Genomic DNA, 23,147 nt, shown 5'->3' on the forward strand with positions numbered 1-23,147 from the left:
ACCTGGGCATCCACTACATTGCTTTCCCCTGTCCAACAATGTGTTTTCAGATGATTGCAGATGAAGGAAATGAGATGAGAAGAGGAGGCCACTTCAGACACCCCTCCTGAAGTTTAACAAGTACAGTAACAACCCTGAGCCACACAACGAGGCCCAGCACGTACACTGGTACCATGAGTGTGTTTTGAGCGGCCGCAGAGTGGCACAGCTAATAGTTAGGTTAATTAACCCATTACATTGTGGGCATTGCGGTTCAGAATCATATCCTGAGCTGGACAGGTTACTCTAAATGTAATCCATTATAGTTACTAATTACCTGTCCAAAATTGTAATCAGCAACGTAACTTTTGGATTACCCCAGACTCAGTAACATAATCAGATTACTTTATTACTTTTGGATTACTTTCCCCTTAAGAGGCATTAAAGGAAGACAAAACCGGATCCATCTTCATAGTGGTCTCTGACTTGTGGTCAGTCTCGCTCAGGTGGAACAAACTCACACTTGCACCTTTTTTTAATGCTGAATTTGAATGTCATTGAGAAAACAGAAAGGTGTCAATGTATTTTTTTTGCCAACATCCTTTCTGAATTTAAATGTAACCCAAGAAGTAATCAAGTAGATTTTTTTTAAAGTATATGTAATCTGATTACAATATTTTAGCTGGTAACATAACTGATTATAGTTAGTGTTTCGACACCCCAACCCTGTGGACACACTGCTGTTTTGTGTCTTAAGCGCGAAGCACTGAGTGAAGTAAACCCTGCTATATAAGAGAATAAAATTGGACAAAAGAAAAGGATTAGGATTTTGAACTATTTTCTATTATGGCTAGTGCTTCTGTAGAGACAGAGGATGAGGAGGATAGAAGTCTTGTTCAGATTTGTCGACACTCAGAGGATCTTTCAGAGCAGAGTCTAGGTTTGTGTATGCTATCCACTGCTGTGACCATATATACGGCTTACAGTACAGCTGGTTGAGATGACCTCATTCTGCTTGTAATGGTGTTATTTCAATGTATTTCAGTTTTAACTGCTGCGTAGACGGTAATGCATACTGTCTAACTGACAGGACAGTAGTAGGGGAATAGTAAGCGTTTATTGGAATCTCAGCTGGAGGATTCTACCACCCAGAGAGCACATGTTGACACGGAAGACTAAAAGCTTTAGTATTACTTTCTCCTCTCCGACTCATAACAGACTCTGCCCGGGCTCAGTCAGAATTAGGGCTGTGACGATACGAGTATCGTGATACTTCTTTAAGAAAACAGCTCTAAAGTTGGAGTCACATTTACGCTGAACCAAAACATAAACGCAACATGTAAATTGTTGGTCCTATGTTTCATGAGCTGAAATAAAAGATCCCAGAAATGTTCCATTCGCACAAAAAGCGTATTTCTCTCAAATGTTGTGCACAAATTTCTTTACATCCCTGTTGGTGAGCATTTTATCCTTTGTCAAGATAATCCATCCACCTGACAGGTCATTACACAGGTGCACCTTGTGCTGGGGAGACTAAAAGGCCACTCTAAAATGTGCAGTTTTGTCATACAATACAATGCCACAGAGGTCTCAAATTCTGAGGGAGCATGCAATTGGCATGATGACTGCAGGAATGTCCACCAGAGCTGTTGCCAGAGAATCCAATGTTTATTTCTCTACCATAAGCCACATCCAATGTCATTTCAGAGAATTTGGTAGTATCTCCAACCAGCCTCAAAACCACAGACCATGTGTAACCACAGCAGCCCAGGACCTCCACATCCAGCTCCTTCACCTGCGGGATTGTCAGAGGGGACAGGGGGCAGGGTTCTGAGGAGTATTTATGTCTTTTGTGGTAAAAAAAAAAAAATACAACATTCTGATTGGCTGGGCCTGGCTCCCCATTGGGTGGGATTGGCTCCCAAGTGGGTGGGCCTATTGTTCAGTATATTTATTTTACACACAGAAGGTTTTTATGGGACCAAAGAGTTAGGTCTGCCGTGGTTATCTTTTTTGGCATGGAAAAAATATTGAGATACTGGTATTATCACAGCCCTAGACAGAATCATATGAAAACAGAAAGAGAGAGACTGCTCAGACAGTGTGTGCCTTTACACTAGGCCCTGCCGCTGAGCTGCACCAGATGCACTGTGCCCATAAATTAAGGGGGTGCAGAGCATACTTATTGAAACTCCAGATGGGGAAAATGGAATTACTGGGGGTGATCGTTGGTCTGTGGTCTTTCTGGGCTGAGCAGCAGAAGCCTCTAAAGGGGAGGTAATAGGTTTTTGGTGGGTGAGTGCCGGGCGTGTTACATCATTCAGGTAGCAGGGTTGGGACGACTGGCAATTTCTGACAAGTTTAATGCGAAAGAGGAGGGAGATACATTAACTCTACAGACAGACAGACAGACAGACAGACAGACAGACAGACAGACAGACAGACAGACAGACAGACGATAGAGTTTCTTTAAGATTTTATCGAAATACAATACTATAGTCTACAAGGGTGGGAAATTTAACAAAAAGGCAGATTTTTATGATTTACATAAAATTGACGAGATTGCAGTTATACATCACCAGTTCAACTGTATGGACATTGTTAACATCTGTCATGGTTTCATCTTTAGTGATCATTAATTGCTACTCATCTATCCTAATCTAATTTTACTGATCCTTTCACCAAACTGACTATAATTTAGCGTTTTATAACGTACATTAAATATCGACAACATTTTTTTGAATATTATGAATATCTTAAAATGCTGCCAACAGGAAATAGCTAGAACTACATCCTGGGTATTATACCGAAAACGGTCACAATTTATTTGGATCGTCCGGATTTTCCATCTGTAGATGGAACAAACTATCTGTCGATAAGCAACTGCTTGCTAAGGTTAAGGTTAGGGCAAGGGTTAGGGTTAGGGTTCAAGCCTGGGTTAGGGTTAGTGGATAGTTGAAATGTTACTGGTAGTCTGTAGAGCATCTATCCAAATAAAATGTTACACAGAAACCTAATCTCACCCAAACTCGCATACTGTAGCTTTAATGATTAAAATATAATCATATAAAAAATATATATATTTCAAAACCATTTTCTAAATTGCTCTGCAATTTACTTAACTAAAAAAGTAAACACCATAACCTACTAAATGAAAATGACTTTCCTGAATGTAAACAAGCATTTCATCATCACTTAGCCACTTCACGAAGCGCCAGCTGGGCATATGTTCCAATTTAGACTTACATTTCTTGTGTGTGTGTGTATATGTGTATATGTGTGTGTGGAAGAGGTGCTCAACCTCTGATATTACATCTCTTTCTCTGAGTGAAGGCTGGCTGTCTGGATAACACTAGAGTTATATAGGCCTGCACCTCCCCTCACACACACACACACACACACACGCTGTGGTAGTTTATGAGGCGCTGACAGGGAGGCCCGACAGCAGTGAGTACCTCGATGGCGGGAGGTAGTGGGCAGCACAGGGAGAGCGTGAAGAGGGCGTTTCTCTCTTTCATTCGACCTCATAAAGATCTGGACACGGTGCGGGGCATGTGTGTGGCATCAGCATAATTCCACAGGCGGCTGGAGAGTGACCTGAATGGCACAGCGACGCTGTAACTCAATGACAGGACCCTTGGCGGGGACCTTCTCTTCTCTCTCTCTCTGGTTTCTCTCTCGCTCTCTTTCTCTCTCTGGTTTCTCTCTCTCTCTCTGGTTTCTCTCTCTCTCTCTGGTTTCTCTCTCTCTGTCTGGTGCTCTCTCTCTCTGTCGCTCTCTCTCTCTCTCTGTCGCTCTCTCTCTCTCTCTGTCGCTCTCTCTCTCTCTCTGGTTTCTCTCTCGCTCTCTCTCTCTCTGGTTTCTCTCTCTCTTTAACCAACTCAGTGACACCCTACCTGACTGCGCAACACCTCAGAGAGCCCGAGCTAAAACGGCATGGCTTTTTTCTCAGTCTCTCTCCCGCCCTCCCTCTCTCTGTGTTGTGTTTGACAGTAAACACGCCAGTAAAACCGAGAGGTGCCACATGCCTTATGAAGTCAAGAGCATGTATCGTTCTATTTGTACTGTACATGCCGTGATGAATTCCAACAACGGCATAACAACTTGAACTTATGCGATTCATAATTATACCATTATAAAAGTGATACAATTATTGATTAGTATAACATCCATATTCATGGAATATACCACTAACCGTACGGTTAAATGAGAAATTCTATTTTGGATTTAATCTAGGTGAGAAAGGCCCACGTTAGGATGACAAATTAATGTCATTTTACAATAAATTATACATTTAATGAGAATTTTCTCTATCAAGCAGCCAAATTAAGCAAGTACAATATAAGAATGTATGCAGGCAGGCAGATTAACCTAACCTGATACAAATGATTTCCACTCCTATGGGGACTTTGTGACTTTCTGGGGACCTTTTCTCTATGCAGGACCTAACTCACTCCAGTCTTTTTTCTTTATGCAGGACCTAACTCTCTATGCACAACCTAACTTTGGCTCAGATAAGGGAGAGAAACAGGGGAATCCTATCGACAGCTCCACCAACACAAGTCTGTCTGTAGCAAACTGAAGGTTGTGGGCTGTGATGTACTGTGTGTGTGAATATGAGTAGGGTGTGGTTGAGAAAGGGCTGGTGCTCGCTGTTCTCTCAGTGCGCGTCCCCATTCAGCAAGAACAATTGTTTGTTTTTGTGTGTGTGTGTGTGTGTGAGAGAGTGTGTTCTTCTGGCCTGTGCATTGTGCATGCTGATGTGAGTGACACACACAAAGCATCTCCTGGCTGGCTCGCCTCCATGTCTGATAAGCAGCGTGGCGCCCTCTGATGATCTCACAATAGAGCCAGCTTGGCTGCAGGGCAACTAGCAGGCAGCCTCCCTCAGATTTTAGACTGGCGCTTCCTATTGTAATGTACAGTCTCTCTCTCTCTAGTCTTTTGTCTGTCTGTCTGTGCGCGGTGCACAGGAGAACAAACACACATGTCAAGGAGACGAGAGAACATTGGTTCCAGGACACCTGCAAGAATCTGAAGTCAGGGTGAGGACGCTAGGAGATGGTTTTGGCTCAGCTTGAAGAACCACCCCCCCCCCACACACACACAGACACGCACACACAACAACAACCAAGGAACACATACTAGCACTGGCAGGTAAACCTCCAATCACATCAGCATACACACACTCACTTGCACGAACACACCCACATAATATAGAACCAAAACAGCCCAGAGACATGTGAGGGATAGACTAACGGGGAACTAGTCAGATCCACTTCAAGTGAAAACATGGAGAATGGTGTTAACCTGTGAAAATAGTGATTGGCTGAAAGAGTAGTGTGGTGGTGAGAGACGTGCCTCTGTCTGTTTTCTCCTTTGTTCTCAACTCTGAAGCGTCCCCATCTTTTTAACGCACTAATGGTCACCTACAGTTTTGTTCATTCGGTTGAAAGCCCCCTACAGTCGGTGAGTGTTGAAAAAATCCTCCCCCCCAGTCATTGAACGTTTTCTCTGCTCATCAAAATGGAAATGCAGCTATTTGTCTCTATACGGTAAGGAAAAGGTAAAGACTCAGGTGACCTTTTCTGTCCCATGGTTTTAGAGGTACATTCATTTGGAGCGGGAGGAGAAGGAGGCTGCTGGCCCTGTGATAGGAACCAAAGTCTTCACACACCTGCAAGAGAGAAAAAGGGGGGAGGGGGGGAGGAAAGAAAAAAAAAGCCACACAAATGCACCCTATGAAAAGAACAGATTGGATCAAAAGCAGGTGAGGGAGGGGGAGGGGAAGGCAAACCTTTTCACCAGGTCCTTGAAATAAAGGCTGCAGGAAGCTAGAACATTTTGGTGGACTTCAAACTCTTTGCCTTCAACAATTATTTTCAGGTCTGTAAACTCTTTCGCTCTGCGCTGTTGGTTCAACTCCTTCAACATCTCTGTAGAACAAAGAAGAGACAAGACAAGGCCATATTCCGCTTTAGAATTAGAATTGGCTCTTTTTTTAAATATATATATATATACACACAAATATGATTATAGAAATATATCATGGTAATTAGAAGTAGAGGGGGAACAATAGAAATGGCTGATTATAAAAACATTATTACCGGCCAGGCTTAATAGCTTCGTTACATTGCAGAGAAGGGAAAATACATACAGTTTCATAAACATTTCAGTGTTACAGGCGGGGAACGTGTGCATGTATAACAACATAAGCAAGCTCAGGTGTTCCACAGTTCTGTACTGAGGAGTTAGTGGAGTGATTATAAGCAGAACCGTCTAGAAGGTGTACGAGTATTCACAGGCGCATGCAGCTGATACCAACGGTTAGGATTCATATGAAAGACAAGACACTTGTTTGACTACAGTGTGGCTTGTGTACATTTGCATACTACCATGAATTCAACTCAAGGAACCGAATCAAATGTAGAACCGACTAAAATGAACGTGCGTCGAAAAAAACAAGAGACATTATTCATAGTTAGTCATATTTCTTGGGCATTTTACCAGGAGCATCCGCCGTCGTACCCTGGGCACGTTAACCCATTGAACCTCGCTGAATTAAACAACACTGTCCAAGCCAGAAACACGAAGGAAAACTACACGCCTGTCATACTCTCAAAAAAATGTTAATCTCCTAAATATCGCTCAGCAACATGAAGAAGCAACCTAGTAAATGCATCGAGCAAACCAGGCCCATTGTTGAGCTGTATGGGGAAGTCAGCGAGAGGACTAGGGCCTGCTGTAGAGACAGAGTTAGAGGAGAGGGTTTTTCTATTGTTTTAATGAGGCACCATGAGGCGACACTGAGTGTACGAGACAGCAGGGGACCAGCGTTTCATCTGTAACAGTATATAAAGAGGGCAATCGATATTACTGTACCTTTAATACACTAAACAGTAGGAAACCATCAACAGCACTACCTTTAATACTGTACAGTAGGAAACCATCAACAGCACTATACCTTTAATACTATCTAGTAGGAAACCATCAACAGCAATATACCTTTAATACTGTACAGTAGGACACCATCGACAGCACTTCCTTTAATACTGTACAGTAGGAAACCATCAACAGCACTACCTTTAATACTGTACAGTAGGAAACCATCAACAGGATTACCTTTAATACTGTACAGTAGGACACCATCGACAGCACTGTACCTTTAATACTGTACAGTAGGAAACCATCAACAGCACTGTACCTTTAATACTGTACAGTAGGAAACCATCAACAGCACTGTACCTTTAATACTGTACAGTAGGAAACCATCAACAGCACTGTACCTTTAATACTGTACAGTAGGAAACCATCAACAGCACTGTACCTTTAATACTGTACAGTAGGAAACCATCAACAGCACTGTACCTTTAATACTGTACAGTAGGAAACCATCAACAGCACTGTACCTTTAATACTGTACAGTAGGAAACCATCAACAGCACTACCTTTAATACTGTACAGTAGGAAACCATCAACAGCACTGTACCTTTAATACTGTACAGTAGGAAACCATCAACAGCACTGTACCTTTAATACTGTACAGTAGGAAACCATCAGCAGCACTGTACCTTTAATACTGTACAGTAGGAAACCATCAACAGCACTGTACCTTTAATACTGTACAGTAGGAAACCATCAACAGCACTGTACCTTTAATACTGTACAGTAGGAAACCATCAACAGCACTGTACCTTTAATACTATACAGTAGGAAACCATCAACAGCACTGTACCTTTAATACTGTACAGTAGGAAACCATCAACAGCACTGTACCTTTAATACTGTACAGTAGGAAACCATCAGCAGCACTGTACCTTTAATACTGTACAGTAGGAAACCATCAGCACTGCTCCTTAATAGTGTAAAAGTCGGACCCTGGTCGGTCCAATAGGGTCAGATATTTTTGTATTCTTCGACTTTCCATGTACCCTTGTAAAAGATAAGACGTTCTTGTAAAAGTTATTAGCGGTTCGGATAATCTGATCCTAGATATGTGGTTAAGGGCAATATCTACATAGAACCACATCCTGCAGTTGACTGTACACAGCTTTTCTCCAACTCTCTGCAGAACTCAGGCCATGTCTCCTCGTGCTACACTCAAATCCACAAGGTGGCATCTGCAAAACCCTCAGCTGTGGACGGCCGTAACGGACCATCACAGACCTGCAGACATGTACTATGAATTAAACTGAACTCTGCCCTGACACACCCAGCCAACATCCAAATGATCCCAGCTTAGCCATGGACCAATGGGCTGCTACTGTACAATCCTAACTCGTTATTGGTCTCAAATGTGCTGTAAAACAGAGGAGGTGTGTGTGCGTGTGTGTGTGTGCGTACATGCGTGTCTGTAATTGCATGCGTGTGCGCACGTCTTACATAACCCCCATCTACCCGTTAATGCGTGACTAATCAGAGGAGCAATTGGATCCACTGTAAAATAAACGTAAAGCAGTTTAGTTTGTGTAATAGTCATGAAACGTTCAGTCAGTCTACCTACCGTAAGCTCAACTCCGACTCGAACGCCTAGGATTCAATTAACCTGCTCTGACATTAGCCACACTGTTTGGCTGGAAATATTCCCTCATTTAGCTTCCACTTTCTCTTGACTGACACTAGCAGCTCACTGGCAAATTAATTTAGCAAACTAAATTATACAGCATTAAGCCGCATGACAAATAAGAGCAATTCAAGACGGAGTCGTTGGGTGGCTGCATGTGGAAAAACCCTCTCTAAGCAGAGCGTCCTTGTCAGACGTATCACATCAAGGAATTAACTGACTGAAAGTGCCCGTGTCTGACCATTAACCACACTGAATACAATGCTAGAATGAAAAAAAAATGTAATGAATCAATAAATAGGCCTAATATTTGGCAAAAAAAACCCCAGAGGGATATGAACTGCCTTGGCATCATTTGGGTGAACAACAATATCAAATCAAGTGGAGAGAGAGACTGAGACAAAGAGACATTGAGACAGAGAGAGAGAGAGAGACAGAGAGACAGAGATACTCGGCTAAGGGATAAGAGCACAATCATGTAACGTACTGCAGACAGAGTCAGAGCCACTTCATTTCGTCTCCTATCGTACATGCACAACACTCTCTACAGAAATGTAACATTAGCCTTGCCCTTCCACATTCTCTGCCACTCTCACACACTACTCTACACGGCGCTCCAGTGCTGCTTGGCCCTTGGCGGTTGGGCAGTTATCTGATTACTGTGCTGCCTGCGTGGCGTGCCGCGGCCACTGTGAATAGTGAATACATGGTAATTGGAGTTTGCATTGTGTGTCTCCAGCGACCGATATGGCTCTCACCTTCAATTTAGCACAGTGCACGGCACCCATTTACCCCAACACTCAGATTCTGGCAAAAAGAACGAGAATGGAGAGCGAAAGAGAAATGAAACTATATTTTTCAGCAAACAATGCACCCCCCCCCTCCCTCCCCCCCTGAGTGCAGGACGGACACACCTGAATGGCTGATGGAAAAGGTACTAATGGTATATTTGTGTGGGTCGACGGTCACGCCGCACTCCCCTAGAGCAACCCATCATGTCTGGGAGCGTGAAACGGCACGCAGCGTCTCCTTTCTCCTCTCTGTCGACAGGGAGTGTGGAGGAGGAGAGTCGCACTCAATATGACCCACGGAGGTCTAGAAAGATAACCACATTGTTTCACTACACTAGTGGAGAATGGGACTGGCGACGCTGTCGGGTTCCGTTGCCCAACGACCAAATCAGACGCACACCTAGACGTTTTTCTACACACACGTACATACTGAAGGCAATGTCGAAAAGGAAGGAGGAAACCTGTGCACTATTACACTGATTACGGATCATTATTCTATAAGGATATTGGTACTTCCGTTGAATTCCACTGAACGGTTCAAGGGAACAAAGAGATCTCACAAACCGATAGTACATTTACAATACCACGTGAAAGGAGAACAGAATATCCACAGACTCTTCACATCATTCCAGAGATTTCTGAAACATGCTTCATTATAACTCTGGGAGCAATATGGGAACATTTAGAGAGTGTGCCAATTCAGCTGCTCACCCTAGTAACCCTACACGACCATAACATTGCCCCAGGAAAATGCGCCCATGTCCCTTCACAGTAGCCAATTAGCGCACTCTGTGTATTGTGTACAGACGTAGAGACAGGCATCCTTATGCATCGTTGTGTGATTGGCTACTGGGAAGAGACGGCAGAGCATGCCATTGGCTGGCAAAATCCGGAGCCATTTTATGGTTGTATCTTTTGGTCGTAAGGGTCTCTCTGAAAGACAGCCATTTTATGTCCTTTCTACATCTGAAGCGAAAAATGGATGTCACAGTTTGTGCTGCACATATTAAATGTGATTCGTAATAACGGAACCGTCGGAGAACCAAACCAAATGGAAGGTTACATAGAACCAATCTAATGTACAGTAGGGGTGCACGGGCCACTGAACCTGTTACAGCTCGACTCAAGACTCACCCCATCCACCAAAGATGTGTAGCAACAGCACCCACCACGGTGAAGCACGGCAGCCATTTTGTACCAGACCGCTCACCACACATCGGCTCTAATAGCCAAAGCCAAACCTTCCCGTAATACTGGTATTTCCTTATGGCGAACAAATTAGTCATGCATTTAGAGAAAGATAATCCTAAAAGTATTTTCTACATTGAACTTTGTGACGCTTCACACTTTCCTTTACGGTGGCAGGCAGATACGTAAAGTTTCAGTTAATTAGCTGAAATACTCGTTGACCTGCATCCCTAATTCAAGTATCAATTCTAGTCACTCCTCACCTAATACATCAATTAACATAAATTGTGTTCTCAACATGAAAGACTAAATCAAAACTAAATCTCTGGCATTATATAAAGGGTAAATGAAGGGACAAACAATCATATGAATCTGGCAAGTAATTATGTGACCAAAACAACAATGAAGTAGCCCATCCTGGAATAAAATAAATAAATAAATACATAAGTCTAATGGATAGTCCGTTTCGGAATTTACCAGGCTTTAAAGTTCTTGATGCCCATGAGATAAATAAACATCTACAAATACTGCAACAAAGTACATCTAAAAAAAATTATGTACTGTGCAAATTAATACGGTACGTTACCAGCATGTGGTCTTAAATAATACAAATTATGAAAATATTGAAAAATTGCATATCCCAAGCATATATTATACATATACTTGACATCACATCTATTTTTCACAATGCTTTTTGTAATATAAATAAAGAATAGGCATTTTTGATAGACTTTAGACTGTACTTTTTTATATATTTCAGACTCCTTCCTCTTCTGTTGATTGCAGTTCAAAATACTAGGCTATTAAAGACACTGCCAATAACCCTGGAGCAACGTGATGATATTTCACATAAGTCAAGAAGTCTAATGCATTCAAGTGTTGCTAGTAAAATGGACGTGCACAGTCTGACCCTTTGGTCGCTGTTTTCGTTCACACTATTTATAATCAATCCCTTTACCACTCTAATTAGCCTGAAATAACTATTTTAGCTAATCAATAACTCAACATCCAGCTCAGTAGCTCAATACTGACCCCAGTACTAGCCGCTTTTTTAGCTACTATAATATATGCACTTAATGCTGTTCAATCTGAAGAGAACCTGGCTCACTCGGTATCTCCTTCTTGTCTAAGGACTCCATTTAGTTGTAAAACAATACAACAAAAAGGATTGTTTCTCTTTGAGTTGAGACAGCATAGATGTAAAACAAACGTTTTAAAAAAATGCTTCTTTTAAAAAAATTTTTTTATAGAAGTATTTAATTCCCAGAAAATGTGAAATTATATTAATTGGATTAAAATACTATGGGAATAAAATAAAGTTACTGCTAAATTAACTTAAGAGATGTTGTTAGTTTACCGTTAATGGGTCACTACGTTTGTTACATTCCATATTCAAAATTAGTCTTAACTGTATTTTCACCCCTACAAAAAAATGCATTTTAGCCAAGATTTTATTTTTTTATCCAGAATTTACATGATTGATCAAATGAATTTAACTACTGTATATAGACTAAGGGAATAACGATGTCAAGGTCACGTCAGTGGCACTTCAAAGCTGAAATACATCGCAAAGAAATATAACGGACGATCAAGTAATATATTCTCTTTCAAATTGAAATGTTAATATATTTGTAACATTAGATTTTATTAACTTAAGTCTCCAAAGGGCATAAAGGTGCCCCTTTATGAAAATATAGGCATTTGAAATGTTTTTATCATGAGTTTAATAAACTTAAATCTGTATAACGGATTCATTATTATATTGGGCAATCTATGATCAACAGCGACGCTACAGTATGTTTGATTGTGAAAGTCATATGTAGGTCAAAGTAGAAACTATGAAACATAATTACAATAAACATACAATAATGACATGGATTTTTACATGGATTTTAATTTTCAGTATTGAGTAAATCATTTCATGCCTATGACTAGGCTGGACTCAAGTAGTGCTTGCTGAATTTGCATCTAGTAAAAGTAGGCGAAGGAGGCTGGGTCCTACCAGTGTGATTCAAGCTAATTCTCTTTCATCCTCAGGTGTCCATTTTGCACCAGTTAAGACGCTTCTTTCCCAAAGACCAAACAGCCAAACCTGGCAACTTCATTTACTGGGAATCTCTGTTTACTGACATGTTATTCAAATAAATAATTATTAAATGCATTATTATCAACATTTATTAACAGGGCATAAAGTATTATTAGAATCCATTTAACAAGTATTTCAATAATATTGTTCACATAAGACAATAATAATATGTTTAACTATAATAATATAGATATTGATAATAACATGCATTTAAAATACAGGGAATTTAGCCATTTGCTGAGTTTTGGTCAAATGAGAATGCTCTGGATGACAAATTGACCACATCAATACTTCTTCCAGCCAAATGGGGGGGAAAACGCAATAACAGGAGTATCTTTAATATATTTAGAGAAACTGACAGAGAGAGCCGAACAAAAGACTTGTCAAAATGGCTCTTTTCTGGCACAAAAAAACCCTGTGAGAAATGTATCAATAGACAGGCCAATCTGAAATAAGTTCTCTAAGAAGAACTCTCAGCAGGGCGGGCAAACAGAGGAGAGAGAGAGAGGTCACTGTAAATGCACACAAAGACCTTTCACACCACACAAAGCTTTCCCAATCTGAGCCTCATCCAAAAGCTCTTTGTGTATACAGAAAATATGGGAAAAGGCTCTGGCATACAGAGAGTGGATTTAACCGAAAGCACAATGACCAAAATCTGGGGGAAAAATATAGCCATTTTAAAGAAAAGCCAGTGGGTATTAAACTATATTTCAAAAACAGATCAGCCACAAAAAACATATATTCAAGGATTTAGCTAGCTAACAATAGAATAAGTTACTAATTAAGCCCCATGAAAACCACAGACAAACCATGGATATAATAAAAAATGGCGTCTTGACTGGCGGTTAAACGTGACAACCCATCCCATCCCCTTGTGACAGTAGTGGACCGATCCATTAAGTATTAAAACGGGGGGTTTTGAAGACATGCCAACATTAGGTGTTCAGACAGCTGCTATACTGCACCGGACGTGCCAGTGTCTCTAAGCGTGACACACCGTATCCAATCGACCGCCACGAAGCTGATGGGTATTTCACGAAGCAGAATAAACACCGCCATAGTTCTTCATTCATAAAGACAAGATCAATTGGCCCTGGTTGAAAGGTGAGTCCGAACGACAGACAGCTGCACCCCCCCCCCCCCCCCCCACCGGGCTGTCACACAGCAGCCCTGATGGAGCGGATTTAAATCCACCAACTTGGGGGAAAAACCTAGCCTACCTCGCCACGTAATGACTGCGGAACAACAGTAGCAGCAAGCATGGTAGCTTCACAGCCTAGCGCAGGTCAGAAACCGCGTTTACGTTACTGTTACTGTTGATCTATAACTGCAACAACTATGTAGGCCTACCCGTATGCAAAAAATGCCCTTGGAAAACAGGAATTATGGGTAATTGAGAGCCTATTTGTATTCTAACTAAACACAACAGCCCAGGTGTTCCTTTCAGCGAGTGAACGAACATGAAAAGGTATTTACTCTCATTCGGGAACATGCCCACATCCATGCAGGCTGACCCAGCACACGACTGTAAAACTTGTGTGAAATTGTGTCAACTTCAAGGTAAGCGACAACATTGTTACTCCGAACACTTATTCTTACTAGTACGACACACCTTTCAGAATCTTTTGTACATTCCTTTCTCGACATCTCGTCAGTTGATTCATACCCATTCGAGGCAAATAATCCGGTGTGAGGGCAGAAATCCGTGAAAACCCTCTGGAATCCATGGTTGCGCTGATTCTAGTGGTACCACTGTCTTAGAGAATAGTCCATGATGAGGACGTTGCTATTCCCGGCTCTGCTCTGCCCAGGCTGGCCGTTCATCCTCAGTGGGCTTGTGTAACTGTCCCTGTCCCAACGAGAGAGAGGGAACCGTGTCCCCTGGGAGCCGTGAAATGGAACCTGGTGCGGGCTATTGTTCTCTTCACCAATAGACAGACACAGAGATAGAGAGGGATCCAAATAATATTTGTATATTATAGTAGACAGCACCACACGCAACTGCACAGTGTTTCTTAACTGAGAACAGTGTAAAAACACACCGGCACACCTGATTCAACTAGTCGACTAATCATCAAACCGCTGGCCACTACCCTGTCCTTTCTTCTACCATACCCTTGGGCCCAAGGGCCAGACCTACACGGTATTATACAACAGGTGGGTCTAATCCTGAATGCTGATTGGTTAAAACCGCATTCTAGCCGGTGTCTATTCCACAAGTTACCACTGGCTAAATCTATGATGTTAAAATGCCTATTTACTCTGTTCCATCTGACACGCAATCCACTGTCATCAGCCCAGCCAGGCAATTTATAAACTTGATCTCAGCTATAAAAAGCACCTAGACATTATCTCACATTTCTTTTAGACTAACATGCAGTTTTCAACAGTGGAGATTTGGATAAACCTTGCGGTCTGTCTTTCCGACATTTGCAACTTTGTTTCAATATTCAAATTGAAACAGTTTGGAGTCGGGATGAGACAGACAAGCAGGCAGCTTTTCTCAGCCTGTCAAAATCATGAATAAGCATAGTTATTTGTATATAGCCATAAAAACTATCAATAGAAAACAGGTCGAATGAAACAGTGCAGCTAATTTGCAGTCTTTCCAGCTTCAGTTTGAAGTGATTGTGTTAGCTGTGTTGTTAGCTAGCTCCTCTGAACAACAGTGTCCTTACAAGAGAGCACATTTTCTATGCCAGGTGAAATCGCACATCATTAGCTCATTGTTATAGATGTATCCAAATAAATGTCACTAGAAAACAGCTTAAAACAGATGGACGTGTCCTCCGAGCATGCGCTGATCAACTGGCATGTGTCTTCGCTGACATTTTCAACCTGTCCCTGACTGAGTCTGTAATACCAACATGTTTCAAGCAGACCACCATAGTCCCTGTGCACAAGAACACTAAGGTAACCTGCCTAAATGACTACCGAACCGTAGCACTCACGTCTGTAGCCATGAAGTGCTGTTCACATCAACACCATTATCCCAGAAACCCTAGACCCACTCCAATTTGCATACCGCCCCAACAGATCCACAGATGATGCAATCTCTATTGCACTCCACACTGCCCTTTCCAACTTGGACAAAAGGAACACCTACGTGAGAATGCTATTCATTGACTACAGCTCAGTGTTCAACATCATAGTGCCCTCAAAGCTCATCACTAAGCTAAGGACCCTGGGACTAAACACCTTAAAGCATTGTTGGTTAAGGGTTTGTAAGTAAGCATTTCACTGTTGTATTCGGCGCATGTGACAAATAGAATTTGAATTGAATTGCAGCTACTTTGTTGTTATTCTGGCTGCACTGTTTGACGTGACTGTAAATTAGCCGTAGTTGGCTAGCTAGCAAGCAAGGGATAAGGACGTTACCAGCCAGTAGAACATTTTGAACGAACGACTGGGTCCTGTCCATAGATACAGAACTAAAATAATTAATGACTGGGTCGTGTCTCTTGCAACCGAACCGAAAGAACAAACGACCAGCCGCCTTGGGTAGCAAACCTAGATTTGTGTCGCAACTATATCTTGTGGAAGGGTAAAATAGTAAGTATAAATATATGTAAATCATTTGAATAGGTTGGTACCCAGTTGTATAAAGTGATAATGCCCTCGAAGCCAGTGCTTGTAGGATATATTGGCATGGTTTCCTGGCCTTTGGCTTCATCTCGGGCCTAACAACACCCGTGCCAATATATCCTCCAAACACCGGCTTCTCTGGCATTATCACTTAACTGTACACAGACAAACAAAAGAATAGTCTGAGAGCATACAAGAACACAAACAGAGCTGTGGGAGCTGTAGGGCTGCTGTGACAGCATGGCAGGATGTCATTGGCCCTGTTGTCGTGTTAGGGAGCCTGGGAGAGAGGGGTGTCATGAACGGCAATCCGGACGACCAGTGCGCGCGCGTCTGTCCAACCGGTCGCCATGTTCCAGTCTCCTGCTGCTCATTAGCAGCACTCAGGGACAGTAAGAGACAGTAAGGGCCAGTAAGGGAAGAGGAGAAGCCATCCCTTCCCAGTAAACAGAACTCTCGGACAGAGAAAAAACGGGAGCGTGAGCAAACTATCCAGGGTTCCACACAGGCTCCCTGTCCTCTCCTTCACTTAAAAACAAAACAGCATTTCGAAACCAAGGACGATTCAGTAGGCAACAGGCACCCACTACAGATTATGAAGTGTTATTCAAGGATATGTTATTGTCCACCGCTCCGGGGGCGAGTGAGTCACATTCTACAATGTCATGCACGCATTGTCACACACGCACGCAATAAACCCCTAACAATGGTGCTATGATGAGGAAGTGCTGGCCAGTGCAGATAACCCATGTTTGGAGGAGAGGTTGACTAGAACAGTGGGTTTATAACGGTATTCATTCTCTGGTTGAATTAAAATGTTAACTTACTGTTTTACACTAATTACCATATGGTACACAAAGCGCCCTCTAACCCCAAACACATCCATACTATAGCGCCACAGAGGTGAACAACGGCAGCATGCGGGAGATTTAAAAAATACACCACGTGCGATTAATTAAACACATTTATTTGAGCTTGATCATTTCATTTCAGAGTCTGTCAGCATATGGATAATGGTGTGACGTTTCTATAAAAGGAATACTGTACACCTTTGTAAAGGCATAGATTAATAGATAGATTAAACATAGATTCATTCATTCATTCATAATAATGAGTAATGTTTCTTTAATTAGGTCTATTCTCTGAAAATGGCTTTAACCCTGGCGATTTGCTACATTTTCTTGCAGACTTCCTAGGCATACACAGTGTGATCTTATTTCTCTGTGAGGAATACTACACGTTTTCCCACCAAATATCATGGGATACAACAGCAGCATGTCTTGGTATTTGAGTCACGGTTATAACCTTCACCCCACTGGCATTTTATATCAAACACTATTTATTTCCAGGTGAGTGGACAGTAAAGGTATGGTTTAGTCACCCACAAATCTTCCCCTGACTGGCATTTGATATCAAACGTTATACTATAGGTATGGTACTGTAACCCCTGCCAACACCCGTGCCAACATCTCTCTCTCTCTCTCTCATATATATTTAGGAACAGGACATGCTGCGGTGACTCAGGCAGATAGAAAGGCCAGCGTGTGAACATGCCTCTAGCCAGTTAACTCACAATCTAACCTGTCTACGAGAGTGTCTATGACTATGAGACTCCTAACAGGCTAGCAAAAACTCAGGGTACTGAAATCTGCTTATATTGCTGTTTTTGAGGCAAGCATATTGAAAGGTGACCCTAAGAGCGTGATAAATACGATCCACAGAGAGACAAAGGCAATAGCCTCTCTCTCACTCCCTTTCTCCCTCACACACACCCTGCTGCAGATAAATGTTACCACTCTCTGCCTGTGGACGAGGTGGATGATGTGCTTACTGGCTAACTGTAGAAAGTCACAGCTAAAAGTCAGTGCAAGCAGAAAGGCCAGTGTGTGTGTGTGTGTGTGTCCAAGCAGAAAGGTCAGTGTTGGGGTCTGACTTTGTGGGTTGTCTGTCTGGTCTCTCAGTGGACCGTACAGACTGTAGATGAAATGTCTCAGACCCTGCTGAGCCAATGCATGTGCCTGGTTAATCCTAATTTCCCAATAACCACAGACACAGCACACTCTCACCACAGGTTAAAGAGGGATTATGGAGGTGACTGAACTGCTTCTGAAATGGACTGGCTATCTGAGAACTTTTAAATGGCACTTTAAAAGTATATTCAACTGGAAATATGTACCTGTTTGTCCCTCTAGTAGTAAGTCACTGCCTAATTTAACCCAAGGGTCTTCTTACACCTTTAGTAATGAGTATTCTATCAGACAAAGTGTAGGTTACCATCTAGAGCCTAAGACATGAGCAAGAAGAGACTGTGAATTACAACAGTCCTATAAAAAAATAAAATAAAAAGTCCTATAAACTCAGTTATAGTTAGCCTAAGATCACACAAATAGCACTGTGCCTCATCAAGAGCTCTCTTCAGTTATCTAAAACATAAATGACATCATCAACTCTCACTCACGGTGACAGTTTCTAGTAAAAAAAAGAGAATAATGACAATCTGCTGCAGTGGACGCCAACCAGTCGATCGCCATTGGTCGATCTTCAAGGCATTCCGAGTTGTGACGACCCTCCCACTCTGTCTGCCGTATTCTCTCTTTGTTCTTGTTTCCTTATTAGGATGCCGGTGGGCGGAGTTGGGAGGGTCGTCAGCTACATGGGAGACACCTGGGCCCGGTGTCTCCCAGGATAAATACACCACTTCCCCATTCATGGAGGAGACTCTCTCCATGCAGACACCTTTATAGATTTGTTTGTGTTTCTTGGTGGTTTTTTGGTTGTTTGTTTTAGCATCTTTCAACACCCTGCATTATCACATTCATGCATGCAAAACACTCACTTACACTACTGATTACTGATTACACACACCATTGTATATTATACTTAGTTACTTTAGTTAATAAATATATATTTTGTTACTCCTTATCTCCACGTTGTCTCCCTTTTGTTACGGGCTTTGAGCCGGTTCGTGACAGAGTCGATCACCAAACATTTCTGTAGAAAAGCCAACAATAAAGACTTGCGCTCGTTGTTTTCTGTTTCTTCGTGTTTCGCTGTTGGCGGTAGATGCAATTGATTCAGAAGCCCTGTGGACCGGGTAGACAAAGTGTTCCCATTTTGAACCATTTCATTTGCCTAAAAAAAATAACTTCGCCTACCCGGCGGACCGGGAGATCTGTGGCTAAATCGAGTGCATCTACTGCACTGGCCAATTGGATAGCTGAAATCAAACTTTATTTGTCAAATGCGCCGAATACAACAAGTGTAGACCTTACCGTAAAATGCTTACTTTACAAGCACTTAACCAACAGTGCAGTTCAAGAAGAGTTAAAAAAAATATTTTCCTAATAAACTAAAGTAAAAAAAAAATTTGTACATGTAGGTAGTGGTAAAGTAACTATGCATAGATAATAAACAGCGAGTAGCAGCAGGGGGGGTCAATGTAATAGTCCGGTGGGTGGCCAGTTGATTAATTGTTCAGCAGACTTATGGCTTGGGGGTAGAAGCTGTTAAGGAGCCTTTTGGTCCTAGACTTGGCGCTCCGGTACCGCTTGCCATGCAGTAGCAGAGAAAACAGCCTATAACTTGGGTGACTGGAATTTTATGAGGCTTTCCTCTGACACGCCTATTATATAGGTCCTGGATGGCAGGAAGCTTGGGCCCAGTGATGTACTGGGCAGTACACACTACCCTCTAGCGCCTTACGGTCAGATGACGAGCAGTTGCCATACCAGGCTGTGATGCAACCGGTCAGGATGCTCTCGATGGTGCAGCTGTAGAACCTTTTGAGGATCTGGGGACCCATGCCAAATCAAGTCTCCTGAGGGGGAAAGGTTTTGTCGTGCCCTCTTCACGACTGTCTTAGTGTGTTTGGACCATGATAGTTTGTTGGTGATGTGGGCACCAAGGAACTTGAAACCCTTGACCCGCTCCACTACAGCCCTGTCGATGTTAATGGGGGCCTGTTCAGCCCGCTTTTTCCTGTAGTCCGCGATCAGCTCCTTTGTCTTGATCACATTGAGGGAGAGGTTGTTGTCCTGGCACCACACTGCCAGTACTCTGACCTCCTCCCTATAGGCTGTGACAGACGTGATGTTGCCTAACCTTACCACCTGGGAGGGGCCTGTCAGGAAGTCCAGGATCCAGTTGCAGAGGGAGGTGTTTAGTCCCAGGGTCCTTAGCTTAGTGATGAGCTTCGTGGGCACTATGGTGTTGAACGCTGAGCTGTAGTCAATGAAGAGCATTCTCACATAGGTGTTCCATTTGTCCAAGTGGGAAAGGGCAGTGTGGAGTGCGATTGAGATTGTGTCATCTGTGGATCTGTTGGGGCGGTATACGAATTGGTCTACATTATTCGGGAGGTTGCTGAGCCATAACCAGCCTTTCAAAGCACTTCATGGCTACCGACGTGAGTGCTACGGGGCGATAATCATTTAGGCAGGTTACCTTCACTTCCTTGGGCAAAGGGACTATGGTGGTCTGCTTGAAACATGTAGGTATTACAGACTCAGTCAGGGAGAGATTGAAAATGTCAGTGAAGACACTTGCCAGTTGGTCCACGCATGCTTTGAGTACACGTCCTGGTAATCCATCTGGCTCCGCGGCTTTGTGAATGTTGACCTGTTTAAAGGTTTGCTCACATCGGCAATTAAGAGCGTTTTCACACAGTCATCCAGAACATCTGGTGCTCTCGTGCATGCTTCACTGTTGTTTGCCTCGAAGCGATTATAAAATGCATTTAGCTCGTCTGGTAGGCTCACGTCACTGGGAAGCTCGCTTCTGGGTTTCCCTTTGTAGTCGGTAATAGTTTGCAAGCCCTGCCACATCCGACGAGGGCCAGAACCGGTGTAGTAGGATTCAATCTTAATCCTGTATTGACGCTTTGCTTGTTTGATGGTTCGTCTGAGGGCATAACGGGATTTCTTATAAGCGCCCGGATTAGTGTCCTGCTCCTTGAACGCGGCAGCTCTAGCCTTTAGCTCCATGCGGATGTTGCCTGTAATCCATGGCTTCTGGTTGGGATGTACGGTCACTGTGGGGACGATGTCGTCGATGCAGTTATTGATGAAGCCAATGACTGAGGTGGTATAATCCTCAATGCCATTGGATGAATCCCGGAACATATTCCAGTCTGTGCTAGCAAAACAGTCCTGTAGTGTACCATCCACATAATCTGACCACTTCCGTATTGAGCGAGTCACAGGTACTTCCTGCTTTAGAATTTGCTTGTAAGCAGGAGTCAGGAGGATAGAATTATGGTCAGATTTGCCAAATGGAGGGCAAGGGAGAGCTTTGTATGCATCTCTGTGTGTGGAGTAAAGGTGGTCTAGAGTTTTTTTTCTCCTCTGGTTGCACATGCTGAGAAAAATGAGGTAAAACTGATTTAATTCAATTATCCTCTTCGGCGCCATCTTGACAAAAATCACCGTGCCTACAGAGCTTGCACGACCCCGGCTGCAACAAAGTTTGATACTAGCCTCAGTAAGATTGAATAACTTTTTTAACATTTAAACCATGACCACAGAAAGATTGTCAAAGAATACAGCAAAGAGCTGCTATTTTTATTAGTGAGTTCATGTTTAAGTTTTTATTCATCACTGTTTTTATTCAACACTTACAAAACATAGAACGCGCTTCTCCGTAATTTCACTTGCGCTGGAGCGACACTGAATGAGTAGCCAAGTGTACCGATAGCCCTGCATTTGTATTTTTATTAGCAGCTCGTACTGTCTGTTTTAATATCGAGGAATATTTCACTTTGACTGGTCATAAGAAAAACATGAACTTGTCTCTGGCCAGTCTCACAGGATGAAAGGAAGGTGAGAGTGGGGACTGTGAGAGGCGGACCCTCTGCTGCCCTCTCCCTGCCTTGGCTGAGACTAATTCCGTGTTCAAAAGAACTGTGAACTCAGAAATTTCTGACTTCAGCGCGTTCAAGACAACGAGATCCAACTGTGAAAAATCATTTTGAACGGTCATCCAACTTGGAATTTCGACCTGAAGATCACTGACGTAATGATGACCCCCCCGATTTCACAGTTGTCTGACAAGAATGACCATCAGATGCAGGTACCATACTATCAGTCCAGTAAAATATAAAAGCTAATCACTTCAATTTATGATCTGCAGTGTCTCGCGAGTGCAACACCATCTGATAAAACTTTCTTCTTTTTTTTAATCAAAGCTTGAGTTTTGAAATATAATATGGTCTGAGAATAAAAATCTTGGCAGGCCAGGTATATAGCCAATATGCTGTGATAATGTATTAGGCCTACTGCCCAAACCTCATTCGTACAGACCTGTTTTAATTAAGTTAATTAATGTTACATTTTTGAAGTCATGTAAAAAAAATAGAAATCTGAGCGGTAGATCTCGGCTTGCTTTTTGACTGCGAAAGTGCTCTTGGCTCAGAAAAGGTTGGTGACAACTGATCTACTGTATTATAGTCATTATAATAATATTTTATTCACTCAAAGCTCTTCGCCTTACAGCAACTAAAAGCATGCTTTAAGTTTTTTGTAGAAGATAATGGAACATTACGGTCATCAGCTTATGAAATGTCATTCATGTGGAGAAGGCTTAAAAACTATATCAGCCCCCCACAAAGCCGACTGATTGCAATAAATCAATAAGTCCTTAACACTTTCTCACTAAGACACAGGAGACAATCTAATACTTATTAGAGCATGGGGGGGATGGTAAGCTCATGGAGTAAACATTTATGAAAACAATCAACTCACCAATACAATACTTTATTTGAACTTTGAGCGAGGTCAAAGAGGCTTACGAGACGTGGTCTGAGTATGAACTCAAGTAGTGCTGTTTAACTAAAGGAACAACGATCAACTAGATCCCAGAGTCAAGGGAGTGATGCTTAGTAGACTAGTTGAATCAGGTGTACTTATCCAAGATAACAACAACAATGGGTACTGTTGGGGATACTTGAGGACGGGAG

General features: G+C 42.5%; 1 protein-coding gene across 2 annotated transcripts in view; it reads right to left on the minus strand.

The window, feature by feature from the left end:
- LOC129817185 (kelch-like protein 29) overlaps nucleotides 1-23,147 on the minus strand; it is a 369,971-nt gene that overhangs the window by 80,203 nt on the left and 266,621 nt on the right. For both annotated transcript variants that reach the window (XM_055872179.1, XM_055872180.1), the window contains one exon: nucleotides 5,777-5,915. In XM_055872179.1, the coding sequence (XP_055728154.1) occupies nucleotides 5,777-5,915 (139 nt within the window). The remainder of the gene's footprint in view (nucleotides 1-5,776; nucleotides 5,916-23,147) is intronic.

This window comes from Salvelinus fontinalis, chromosome 20, assembly GCF_029448725.1.
Source record: "Salvelinus fontinalis isolate EN_2023a chromosome 20, ASM2944872v1, whole genome shotgun sequence".
Taxonomy (NCBI): Eukaryota; Metazoa; Chordata; class Actinopteri; order Salmoniformes; family Salmonidae; genus Salvelinus; species Salvelinus fontinalis.